This window comes from Tachysurus vachellii, chromosome 8 (assembly GCF_030014155.1).
Source record: "Tachysurus vachellii isolate PV-2020 chromosome 8, HZAU_Pvac_v1, whole genome shotgun sequence".
NCBI lineage: Eukaryota > Metazoa > Chordata > Actinopteri > Siluriformes > Bagridae > Tachysurus > Tachysurus vachellii.
Genome location: NC_083467.1, coordinates 15,211,791 through 15,224,001, shown reverse-complemented (window position 1 = coordinate 15,224,001; position 12,211 = coordinate 15,211,791). Strand labels below are relative to the sequence as shown.

At 37.8% G+C, this 12,211-nt stretch overlaps 1 protein-coding gene across 3 annotated transcripts in view; it reads left to right on the top strand.

Moving 5' to 3' along the window:
- Window positions 1–11,934, top strand: part of mylka (myosin, light chain kinase a) — a 60,608-nt gene extending 48,674 nt beyond the window's left edge. For 2 of the 3 annotated variants that reach the window (XM_060876502.1, XM_060876504.1), the window contains 14 exons: window positions 392–439; window positions 731–858; window positions 1,072–1,228; window positions 3,953–4,267; window positions 4,349–4,381; window positions 4,502–4,595; window positions 5,731–5,934; window positions 6,552–6,769; window positions 6,964–7,087; window positions 8,342–8,494; window positions 9,205–9,328; window positions 10,150–10,240; window positions 10,650–10,778; window positions 11,133–11,934. In XM_060876502.1, the coding sequence (XP_060732485.1) occupies window positions 392–439; window positions 731–858; window positions 1,072–1,228; window positions 3,953–4,267; window positions 4,349–4,381; window positions 4,502–4,595; window positions 5,731–5,934; window positions 6,552–6,769; window positions 6,964–7,087; window positions 8,342–8,494; window positions 9,205–9,328; window positions 10,150–10,240; window positions 10,650–10,778; window positions 11,133–11,371 (2,057 nt within the window). In that variant the 3' untranslated portion in view covers window positions 11,372–11,934. The remainder of the gene's footprint in view (window positions 1–391; window positions 440–730; window positions 859–1,071; window positions 1,229–3,952; window positions 4,268–4,348; window positions 4,382–4,501; window positions 4,596–5,730; window positions 5,935–6,551; window positions 6,770–6,963; window positions 7,088–8,341; window positions 8,495–9,204; window positions 9,329–10,149; window positions 10,241–10,649; window positions 10,779–11,132) is intronic. The other variant, XM_060876503.1, reaches the window with a different exon arrangement.
- Window positions 11,935–12,211: the final 277 nt, after the last annotated feature.

Here is a 12,211-nt window from a genome sequence, read left to right as displayed (position 1 = left end):
TCCCCCTCTGGGTGGGTGGGTGTCCCCCTCTGGGTGGGTGTGTGTCCCCCTCTGGGTGGGTGTGTGTCCCCCTCTGGGTGGGTGTGTGTCCCCCTCTGGGTGGGTGTGTGTCCCCCTCTGGGTGGGTGTGTGTCCCCCTCTGGGTGGGTGTGTGTCCCCCTCTGGGTGGGTGTGTGTGTCTCTGTGTCTCTGGGTGTGTGTGTGTGTGTGTGTGCATGTGCGCACACATATAGATATAGGTGTGTAGGGGCGGGTGGGTTAATACATTCCTCCATATTTGCTACAAATGATGTACTCAAACTAATCCTTTTTGTTTGTTTACCCATATATTTGTGATTGTTGGTGGTAGCTAAGGCTCATTGATCTGGTTTATGTTTCTTTCTTTTTTTAGATGAGGCCAGAATCAAGAAGCCACCACCCAAAATACCTCCTAAACAAGGTAACATAGGACTATTTTATTTACTGTTGTATACCAGTGAAAGTCACTTATTTAGCGTGTCTGTCCTCAGAGTTCACTGCGGTTACTCATGCCTTAATAAGGCTTTGGGTATTTTTCTGTAGCCTTTGGGGTGTCATGGGATTTCTGGAATCTTCTAAGCTTTGTTTGCCTAATAACACACTTTGCCCTTGAACCTGTGCCCTTACTGTGTGTTGACTCAGACTGGCACCAGCTGTAAAAGCACTAAACCGGCTTATGTCTGCATGCTTGTTACACACACTTTGTGTTTAGGTATGCCTCCTCAGATCCTGCAGTTTCCTGATGATCTAAAGATCCGAGCAGGTGAGCGGGTTAGTCTTCTATGTAAGTTCACTGGAGCTCCACCCATCAACTCAACCTGGCTCAAGTTCCGCAAACCAGTAAGTGTTTTACTCATTAATAAACCTTGACAAGAACAGTGTTCATCATACAATTTGCTGCAAAATAATTATAACTATTAAAGTGATACTGTGTTAAAATGAGCAAGTTACATTTTATTTTAAACTTATGATTGGACCTTTCCAGTACATTTAATATATCTTTATGTATCTTACATTTAATACATGAGTACATCTTTTTTCTTTTCTTGACAGATTGAAGATAGGACTGGAGACATCAGCATGGAGAGCACAGACTCTAGCAGTCAGCTGACGATAGCATGCAGCCAGCAAGAGCACTGCGGCTGCTACACCGTCGAGATCAGGAACAGCTATGGCATGAAGCAAGCTGCCCTCAACCTCACTGTAGTGGGTAAGCTTTCATCAGAATGCACTAATGTTAATGTGGACTGCTCTGGCATATCCACCCTTGTGTCATGTCCTCGTTGACTACTGAGTTTTAAAACGGCTTTTTCCAGAATACCTGAAATGGTATGAAAAGGTAAATTAGTTAAAAGTTAAATGAAGTCCATACTCACAGAACATTTTGGAAAGCCCAGAGTAATAGAAATGGGTTTTCTGCTTTAATGTTTGCCAGGTTACACTTTATACTGTACTTTTCAGTTTGGTAGCTACTATAATGTGCAACATTTTAGAATATTCAAGGTTTTCCCTTTAGAGAGAACTGCCTTACAGTATTACATTTAGTGTAATATGTAGATCATTTTTCTGTGGATGCCATCAGCAGTCATATTGTTGACTCAGTTGATTTGATTTCATTCATTCATCTTGTATAAGCGGTTTTTTCCTGGTCAGGGTTGCAGTGGATCTGGTTTCCAACAACACTATTCCTGCCTCAATGTATGAGGCAGGAATATACTCTTAGGTATACCATTAGGATGACAGCACAGCACTATACACACACGTTCAAACACACACACTCCTCTAAAGGTGATTTATCCACACCATCTACTAGGGCTGGGCGATAAAACGATAACGATATGTATCTCAATAGACACATGATCGATAGCGATAAAAAATGTGCTCGATACGACGTTCGATATTTTTTATTCTTCGTCGGAAGAAAACAGAGGTTGCGAAGCAAGTTTGGTTGCATTAACAAAGGCATTCACTCTCTGGTAACCTAGCAACTTGTGGAGTGACACTCTAACAGCCAATCATGTAACAGTATCAGCGTCAGCGCGCCAGTACGGCAGATTTTTGGATGTTATAACTAGGGCTGAAACGATTCCTTGAGTAACTTGATTACAAAAATTATCCGAGGCAAATTCCTCTGCCTCAAAGCCTCTTTTAATTCATTTTAAAGCTCACGTCACGTTCTTGTGCAATTATTTTGTGTGTGTGTGTGTCTGTGTGTGTGTGTGTGAGATACAACCCGCTTACGTAAAAGTGGAAGGAGACGCGAGGAGTTAGCGGTCTTTTGATTTGAGGGCGCGTGCGGGGACACTATAGTGAAGTTTTGAGACACTATCAGAGCGTCTGTTTTCAGCAGCAGGAAACCATGCATGACCTCTAGGTCCAAGTTCCTGTCCATGTTTTTTGCCTCTTAAATACCACAAAGCATTCCAAATTATTATTACTATTTATTTTAATGTATGCCTTAGTTTTGATTTTTTTTTGTTTTTGCATCTCAGAAAAGGGTTCATTTAAAACCCAGAATGTATGACACTTAAATGTACTTAATTCTTCTCAGTCAACTTTGTCATTGTTCACAGTACAAGTACAGACAGAGAAACAATGGGTAATATCTAAATGTTTATTTTTGATAGAAAATGTTGTATGCATTGCATACTATGCATTTAAAAAATAAAAGTTCATTTTTCTAAAAAAGGAAACCAATTAGTTATTCATTTTAAGAGACCCGTCTTATTTTCTCTTGTATATTTAATATTGCTCTTTAATTAAGCAAAAATACATTTCATCAGATTACCCGGTTAATCGATGAAATTTTTTTGTTGAATACTCGATTACTAAAATATTCGATAGCTACAGCCCTAATTATAAGTCTATGAAAATATACTTGAATAGTTCAACTTCAAGTATGATTAGAGTAAGAATAAATTGAGTTACTTTTTCATATTTCTGCAGGTTTTATATTTCAAACAATGTTACTGTACTGTATCAGGTTTGGTTTTTATATTACAGATGTAACTCAGTCTACCTCAGTTTTATTTATGTTTACAAAACACTGCACATATTTTAAAACACTTTATTCACCAGCCAGTGAACATCCTAGCACTAAACTTGCACTAAATTCTCACGTTTCTCTATGTTTATATTTAACACTTTGTACTATTTTATTACACTTTATTAAGCATTTCTTACATTTTCTTTCATTTTGCACCTTAAATGTTAAGAGATAATTGTTAAGTGTTTATTGTGACTTTAGACCTATGTTTACATTTTAATTATTTGAGTTTTTCTGGTTGTTGACATTTTTGTCTTAATAACTGAAGGGATTAGGGATTAAGAGGAAGGTTTAGCTTAAAAAAATGTTTAAATGTAATATATTTTTCTCCTGCTCCTTATTTTAAATGGGCCATAAAAAAGTTCAATAATTATCGATATCGACCGATATGAAACACTGATATCGTGATACAGTTTTCGGCCATATCGCCCAGCCCTACCATCTACCTAATGGCATGGTTTTGGACAGTGGGAGGAGACTATATATTCCAGGTGAAACCTATCCATCACCATAACTGAACCAGGGACACTGGAGCTGTGAGGCAGAAGTGCTTCCCACTGAAATATATGCAAAATATGGGAAATATTTCAAACCCAAATTTCTCTTACGTTTAGGAAACCTACTAATAGGTGGATCGACTTCTTTACGTTGTGAATCAATGTGTAAATGTGTGTATGGTGAGCTGGTGTCCCATTCAGGGTTGTATCTCCTGCTCATATCGAGTTTTTTTAATGGAATAGGTTCCAAATTTACTTCCAGTATAAACCGGGATAAAGCAGTTGCTGAAGATGAATGACTGCCTTTATTAAATAGTGCTATATAATAATAGTGCATTATAGTCCTGTCTGCATCAGTTTTGACCCTGACTTCATACCCTTTGCATTTCAGACAAACCCGACCCTCCTGCACGCATCCCAGCTGTCACTGACATCCGCAAATCCAGTCTGACCCTCTCGTGGTACGGCCCAACGTATGATGGTGGAAGTGCCGTTCAGTCTTATAAGCTGGAAGTCTGGAATTCGTTGGATAAGGAATGGAAAGACCTGGCATCCTGTAACAGCACCTCTTACAACGTTCAAAACCTTCTGCCTGACAGGAAGTACAAATTCCGTGTAAGAGCAGCGAATATCTATGGTGTTGGGGAGCCTAGTGCAGAGAGTGTTCCTGCTGAAGTGGGGGTGGACGAAGGAGAAGAAGAAGATGGTGAGCACCACCTAGTGTTTAAATACCAACATTGATCTGAAGCATAACATCTTACCATGCTGTTTAATTGTTATTCAACAGAGAATAAAGATGAGGTTGAGCTCTCTGATGAAGGTATCTCATCACACCTGGAATTTTGGATCTGATTGTCTGATTTTAGTGAGATTGCAAATCACATTTGGTACTTCAGTGTGTGTTTATAAGGCTTTCTCATAGAGATGTGTGTTTTACTAGCAGAATCAGAGAGGCAACCCAAGTACAGAGACGTCACCATCAGAACTGACATGAAGGTTAAAGAGCTCTATGAAGTGGGTGACCGGCTGGGATCGTGAGTTTCAATATTGACAGCTTTCTACAATATTAAATCTTTATGAATGATTCGCTAATTTTTATGATGATATGAATAAATTGCAGTGCTATTTGCATCCCACTGACTTTACATTTGCTAATATGCATTTTCAAATCCGGGTAAATGAGCTCCATGACAATGTATGTATGTATGTATGTATGTATATGTATGTATGTGTATATATATATATATATATATATATATATATATATATATATATATATGTATATATATGTATATATATATATATATATATATATATATATATATATATATATATGTATGTGTATATATATATATGTATATATATATATGTATATATATATATATATATATATATATATATATATATATATATATATGTATATATATATATATGTATGTATGTATGTGTGTGTGTGTGTTTAAAAACATAAATTAAAACATGAAAAAAATCTTGATTATTTAAAAAGCTGAACAAGCAACAATTTCTTATGTTTCTTCACTCTGACACTACAAAATGATATAAAAACATTAATATACTACAAAATGATTTTTATTTTTATTATACTTAATATACATATGGTCACGAGTAAGTGGAAAAAATACATTTTGACCCAAACCTGTTACTTCATTGTTTTATCACTAAAGATTGTCCATAATTTTTATGAATTTTATAAATAAAATGCTATAAATATGTGGATATATTTGGGCATGTGAGCTTTATTAAAGGGTAAAAATTGACATTGTCATTAAGGTCATTATTTTGGAACAAATATAAAATATTTTTAATTGTAACTAGTAAAACACCGATTGGGGGAAATTAATGGTATTTTATCTAAATATTTTATTAATAAAAATATTTAGATAATTGGAATAAATGTATTAACAGGGTTGAGAAACATTCAGCCGTTGTCCACACACACACAAAAAAATTTAATACAATTTTGTCAAAAACACCTTTTTATATGGCTAAAAGCCTGTTTTCTTAAATTAAATGTTGATAATTGAGAAAATGTCTAATTTTCCAGAAATAACAAGGTCTTAATGGTTCCACAATCCTTCAATCAGTCTTTCATTCTTGTCATATTTTGTGCTCAGTGTCTTTGTGTGACTTTTCTTTGATTTGTTCTAGGGGTAAGTTTGGAACTGTGTTTAAACTGGTGGAGAAATCAACCAAAAAAGTCTGGGCTGGGAAATTTATAAAAGCATACTCTGCAAAAGAGAAAGAGAACGTCAGACATGAGATTAACATCATGAACGACCTGCATCACTTGAAGCTTGTGCAATGTGTTGATGCCTTCGAAGGCAAGTCAGACATTGTCATGGTGCTGGAAATGTGAGTAGGTTTTTTTTTTTTATTTATTATGAAAATAATATTAATGAATTCTCAATCGTTGATATTAAATTCTATCTCAGACTGTTTTCGATATGTATTTACTATGGCAGATCTATGTTTGGTTTATTATTAGTATAATCTAGATAGAAAAATTATTAGTATAATTATTTATTTATTTATTTTTTTGCCACTCTACACAGATATAAAACGAACATTTATAAAAAAAAAATAAAAAAAAAATGATGAAAACCATGATGATTATCGGTACATATGTTCGTAGCAAGGATCTGAACCTATTTAAGTGCATTCAGACATAGATGAGTCTCTTAACTCTGCTGATTCAGACATTAGATTTTCTTCAGTTCCCTTAATTAAGAATAGTTATTCTTATTGATTAAAGCCTTCTAGAAAAATAAATCAAACCCAGTTTCCTTTTGAACCGGTTAAAACTTCAATTTGTACTTGCATCATGAAAAAACTAAAATGCTATTCATCTGAATGTTTCCTCTCATTTCCTGCATCGTATTTCACTGTGTCACAGCAGAAGGAGTTTGTGTCATAGCCTTTTTATCTTTATACGCTACAATACAGTAAAGATTATGATGAACATTGTGCAGGGTTTCTGGAGGAGAGCTGTTTGAGCGAATCATTGATGAGGATTTTGAGCTGTCAGAAAGAGAAGTGATTAAATACATGCTGCAGATCATAGACGGGGTCAATTTCATCCACAAGAAAGGAATCGTTCACTTGGACCTCAAACCAGAGAACATTATGTGTGTCAACAAAACAGGCAGCAAAATCAAACTCATCGACTTCGGACTTGCTCGCAGACTAGGTATGTCCTTTGGGCACAGCTAAGGCAAAAGCCTGTATCCCCTTTGTTATATAATTTATCTAAACAGTACAAACACATTACACATTATATCAGTTCACATTACTTTAATGTAATTGTCTATGTACAGTGTGTAATTAATCACTTCTATAGTCTTTGCTGGGTATAAAATTATTATTTATTTTTTTTAACTATAGAAAATGCTGGCTCACTGAAGGTGCTATTTGGAACGCCAGAGTTTGTAGCTCCGGAGGTGATTAACTATGAAGCGATCAGCTACACTACAGACATGTGGAGTATTGGTGTCATCTGCTACATACTGTGAGTAACAAACTTTGGCTTTGGTAGTAGTCATTAGTGATGCGCGGGTCGGGTTTTTTTCCAACCCGCGGGTCCCGCTTTTATGAAATTATTGGCCCGCGCATGAGACGACCCGCGCATCACTAGTAGTCATATCAGCTGCAGATTTTTGTGGCAGGAGATCAGATAGTTTGTCTTGCTTTTGCATGCGTCTGTGTGTGCTTTTGCATGCGCCTGTGTGTGCTTTTGCGTGCGCCTGTGCCTGTTTGCGTGCGCCTGTGTTTGTGTGTGTGTGTGTGTGTGCGCCTGCGTGCACCTGTGTGAGTGCGCGTGAGCCTGTGTGAGTGCGCGTGAGCCTGTGTGAGTGCGCGTGAGCCTGTGTGAGTGTGCATGAGTGTGCGTGAGTCTGTGAGTGTGCATGCGACTGTGCGAGTGTGTGTGCGCCTGTGCGTGCGCCTGTGTGTGTGTATGCGCTTGCGTTCGCCTGTGTGTGCGTGCACCTGTGTGCGCGTGTGCCTGTGTGTGCGTGTGCATGTGAGTGTAAGTGTGCATGTGTGGGTGCGTGTGTGTGCAAGTAGATGGTAGTCAGGCTGAGCTTATACATCCCTAGCTGGATTCAGTTGATCTAAAGCAAATCTGTGTGCATGAGGAGGGAAGTATGTGTGGACTCTTTCACCCCCTGTGTTTATACTACTGAAGCGGTGCTCATGTGATCTCAGCAGTGTTTGCAGAAGTCTGTCTCTCTGTGGTAGTGCTGTGGCCTCTCTCTGATCTCTCCTTTTAATACTAGTCCCAGGATTCCAGGTTCCAGCAAGGCCAGCACCAGTGGCTGAGCTGTAAAGAGCTGGAAGGTTAAGACAATGTTTTTGAGGATTTTTTGGTGTTCAGCAACAAATCTCACAGATCTCAACAAATAGAAAATGTCCCACTGGGTTTGGTACCAGAGCATTTCAGATACTTACAGGATGTATTTAAAAGCAAATTAAAGTTGAACATGCAACAGTGGATGAAACGCTAATAGTTATCAGAGTAATTAATGCCAAATCATAGTAATCTCTTACAGCTACTGCTCTGAGGAGAGAATGATGGAACTACTCAGTATGGCAGCAGCCAGCTGTCACACAACCTCACTCAGTTTCACAAATTCACTGTTTAAACTGACTCTCTCTCTCTCTCTCTCTCTCTCTCTCTCTCTCTCTCTCTCTCTCTCTCTCTCTCTCTCTCTCTCTCTCTCTCTCTCTCTTGCTCTCTCTCTCTCTCTCTCTCTCTCTGCAGTGTGAGTGGATTATCTCCTTTCATGGGGGATAATGAAAACGAGACGTTGTCCAATGTTACATCGGCAGCGTGGGATTTTGAGGACGAGGCATTTGATGAGATTTCAGATGAGGCTAAAGACTTCATCAGCAGTCTGCTGAAGAAAGACATGAAGTAGGCTTCTTCTCACTGTTGGCTTAATTTATTGGTGTAACATCTCTATAAACATCACATTTCATATTGTGTGTATAAGTCTCTAGAGACAGAATTATGTGTTTTGATTATGGAGCAGTGCCCTTTGGTGCATTTTCTAATCTGTATTTTCATATTTTCCTGAGTCTGGAAAAGGCAAAAGAAATAAATGCATCAACAAAACCTAGGGGCTGTGCAGACACACAGGAGGGCTTTGACTCAGATCTGTTTTAGCTCTAATATATTTTCCCACGTGTTATACATTTGACATTATAGCAGGGGGATATTTATTTTTGTGTCAGTGTAGAGTTCAGAGAAGATGATTTTAATTACTGACACATTTTCTATAAATACGTGGGTCACACATGTTTTCGATCCAGGCTGTGGAGAGGAGTTAGATTATCTTTCTTAATGAACAAAGTGAATGATGTCCCTGATAAGACCTAAATGACGTGACTTACTCGGTTTATTTACTCAGTCCTCTAAATGTTGATCTAATCATTGGGTTCGGTTGTATTTACATAGTACACTAATACATTCAGGGTACGAGGATGTGCTGTATTTAAGTCTTAAAAGAACTTTAGAGTATAGAGTAGCTCGGTGATCAATCATTCAGTCGTTGTAGATTGGTTTAAAAGTCAGAGGTGAAAGATGTGGTTTCTATGTGAAACTGAGTAACGGTGTTTACTTAGGGCTCGTCTCACGTGTGAGCAGTGTTTTCAGCACCCCTGGCTTAAACAGGACACCAAGAACATGGAAGCCAAGAAGCTATCAAAGGAAAGGATGAAGAAATACATCCTGAGGAGGAGGTGGCAGGTGAGCTGAGACGGTGTCAGCGTGCAGCTTTATGTTTAATATTGGAGAACATGATTTCATGGTAAAGGGGTTTAGGCATATGACTGCATATACCTAAAGGGCATGATTACTATACATTTTAGATGTAGTCTTGTACTGTAAAGTCAAGGATACTTCTATGACATTTCTAAATAATATGTTAATGTTCATATATAAAGGTTTTTCTGAAGCAGAATGTTTTTTCTAAGTAGCTTTACTAGTTTCTACTTAACTTTGTAGTGAAAACCTGGGAGCATCAATGCAAACTAGTAAAGCCACCATTTAGAAGCATATCCATATTTTTGACTAGTAGGACAAGCTGACAAGTTAATTATTTATTTATCAATCCATGAAATATTTAAAAGTCTGTGTATACCCTAATTCAGTGTCACTGGAAATCAGTCCAAAGCTATACTTGACTAGTCACATTGGACTGTCTCTTGTATAATGACATTGTCCACATCCACAGAGCATGAGGGCTCATACTAATCATACTAGTGTGTTAGACAGCGCTCCTCTCTATCATCAGATCACCATCTGAAGGAACATCTCATGGAACATCTGACTGTCACCCGTTTAGTACAATTCCACGTATTTGTAGACTTTATGCCAAGGCACACTGAAGCTGTTCTGGTGGCTTGTACTGATCCAACTTATTATTATACACCAGGGACACTTAGATTATGCAAAGTCTTTCCTTTAATTTGTCACTCATCTGTATCTATGAATATTTTTTGTAATTATTGCTGAAAACTTTATTAATGTTCATATTAACATAACATGCAATTTAACCCTCTCTTTAGAAAACAGGGCATGCAGTGCGCGCTATAGGCCGACTCTCCTCCATGGCCATGATGGCAGGCGTCCATGCCAAGAGGGGTTTCTCAGCTGAAGGTACAATCGCAACAGTGACTTTCTTTTATGGGTAGTTGGTGCTTTTTGTTTCATTATTGTCAGCTGGTACAAAGTCAACTCTAACTGGTAACTGTGAGGTAATAAGGGAGTGCTAGATAGTGGGTGGAGATTGTAAAGTAATCAAAGTCTAGAGTTTTATTCAAAACATCTTTTGCACCATTTGATATTTAAATGTTGCTATGAAACATATATTTTTATCACTGGCAATTTTACCATCTCCTAATATCACATAGTTACTACATATGATAGAAACTATTCCAAGTTCTTCCATTGTCCTCTGGTATCGCCTCAGATCAGAACAATTTTTAACTGTGCTTATTGAAGAATTGAGAATAGTCTACTCTGGACAGTATTTCTCATCCTGTTGAATGGCTTGGGATTTCTGCAGATGAGACCCAGAAGAAGTTCTCAGAGGTGAGTGAGCAGAGGAATCTGATGAAGCCCTCGTTCAGTTCAGTGATTAAAGATGTGGAGGTGGTGGAGGGCAGTGCTGCACGCTTCGACTGCAAGATTGAGGGTATGTTAATACAAACTTCTGAACCCCAGCAGGTCTTGATCCTCATAGCAAATTCTTAGCATTACTTATTACAGTATAGTTTTTTTTTTAAATACACTTTTAAGAGAGATGTTTTGGGTTTGCATTGTTGACCATTGTAGCTTTGTCCATGACACGAATCAATGACCAAAAAAAAAAGCACGGTGTATTGTCAGGTAGTATGGATGTTCTTATATTTATCCTCCTGGGATAGGCTTCAGGTTCCCTGTTACCCGGTTGGATAAGCAGTGTAGAGATTGGATGGATGGATGGATGGATTGGTGAATGGATGCATGGGTGGATTTTAACTGTGTTTAAATGCTTTTCTTTTTTTAGGTTATCCTGATCCTGAAGTTGTGTGGTATAAGGATGAACAGCCTATTAAGGAAACGCGTCATTTCCAGATTGATTATGACGAGGAAGGAAACTGCAGCCTGGTCATTTCTGAGGTTAGCGCAGATGATGACGCCAAATATACCTGCAAAGCAGTTAATAGCCTCGGAGAAGCCATCTGTACAGCTGAGCTCATTGTAGAAGTCATGGAAGGAGAGGAGGAAGAGGAGGAAGAGGAATAAGTGGTAAAAGATAATGGGACAGTCTTTGGTTTTAAGCTTGCTTTCTTACACTCACTGGTTTTGTTTTACCCACATGGACTGAAGGAGGTATTTTGGACGCAGGCTTGCATTTCCCCTGTGATTGCACTTTTACCTTTTTTCTTTTTAAATACAAGATGCTGTGGCAGGTGTTGACGTATTTATAAAATGACATTCCAGACATTTTGCGTCTTTTACATATTACTAATATTTAATTGTGTTCGGTTTTAATTAGCTTGTTAACCAAACAAACTCGCAAGTGTGTCTGTGTGCTATTTCTCTTTTAGAATGACTGTATGTGGAATTATTTAATCGTGCACAAGTTACTATTAATGCATTGCTGCCACTCATCACCATCTTTTGAAACAGCACTTAACTGTTACAAATAACTGAACACACATCTTAAAGGTTTTACATCAGATATGTAATTATTATATTTCTTTATTTTTATGACATTACTTTGACCAACTGTAGATTACATTTTAATGAGAACACTACAACTGTAGTAACTCACTGTTACTGAATAAATGTTTTTTAATCACAAATGGGCGCTTTTGTGTTGTGCTGTTGTGTAGACAAGTAAATGGCAGCTGATCAGAATTGTACTACAATTTAATTATAGTGACATTGTCACAAAGCAGCTTTAGAGAAGTCTAAAATCAAAGAAGCCTTTATTTGTCACACATGAATTACAATTGTGAAACTGAGCACAGGGTCAGCCAAATACCCCCAGAAGTAGAGAGGGTTACAGACCCGACTCAACCAACCTTCTGATCAATGATGCAGAGCCTTAACCATTGAGCCACCAATGAGGAAGCTCCC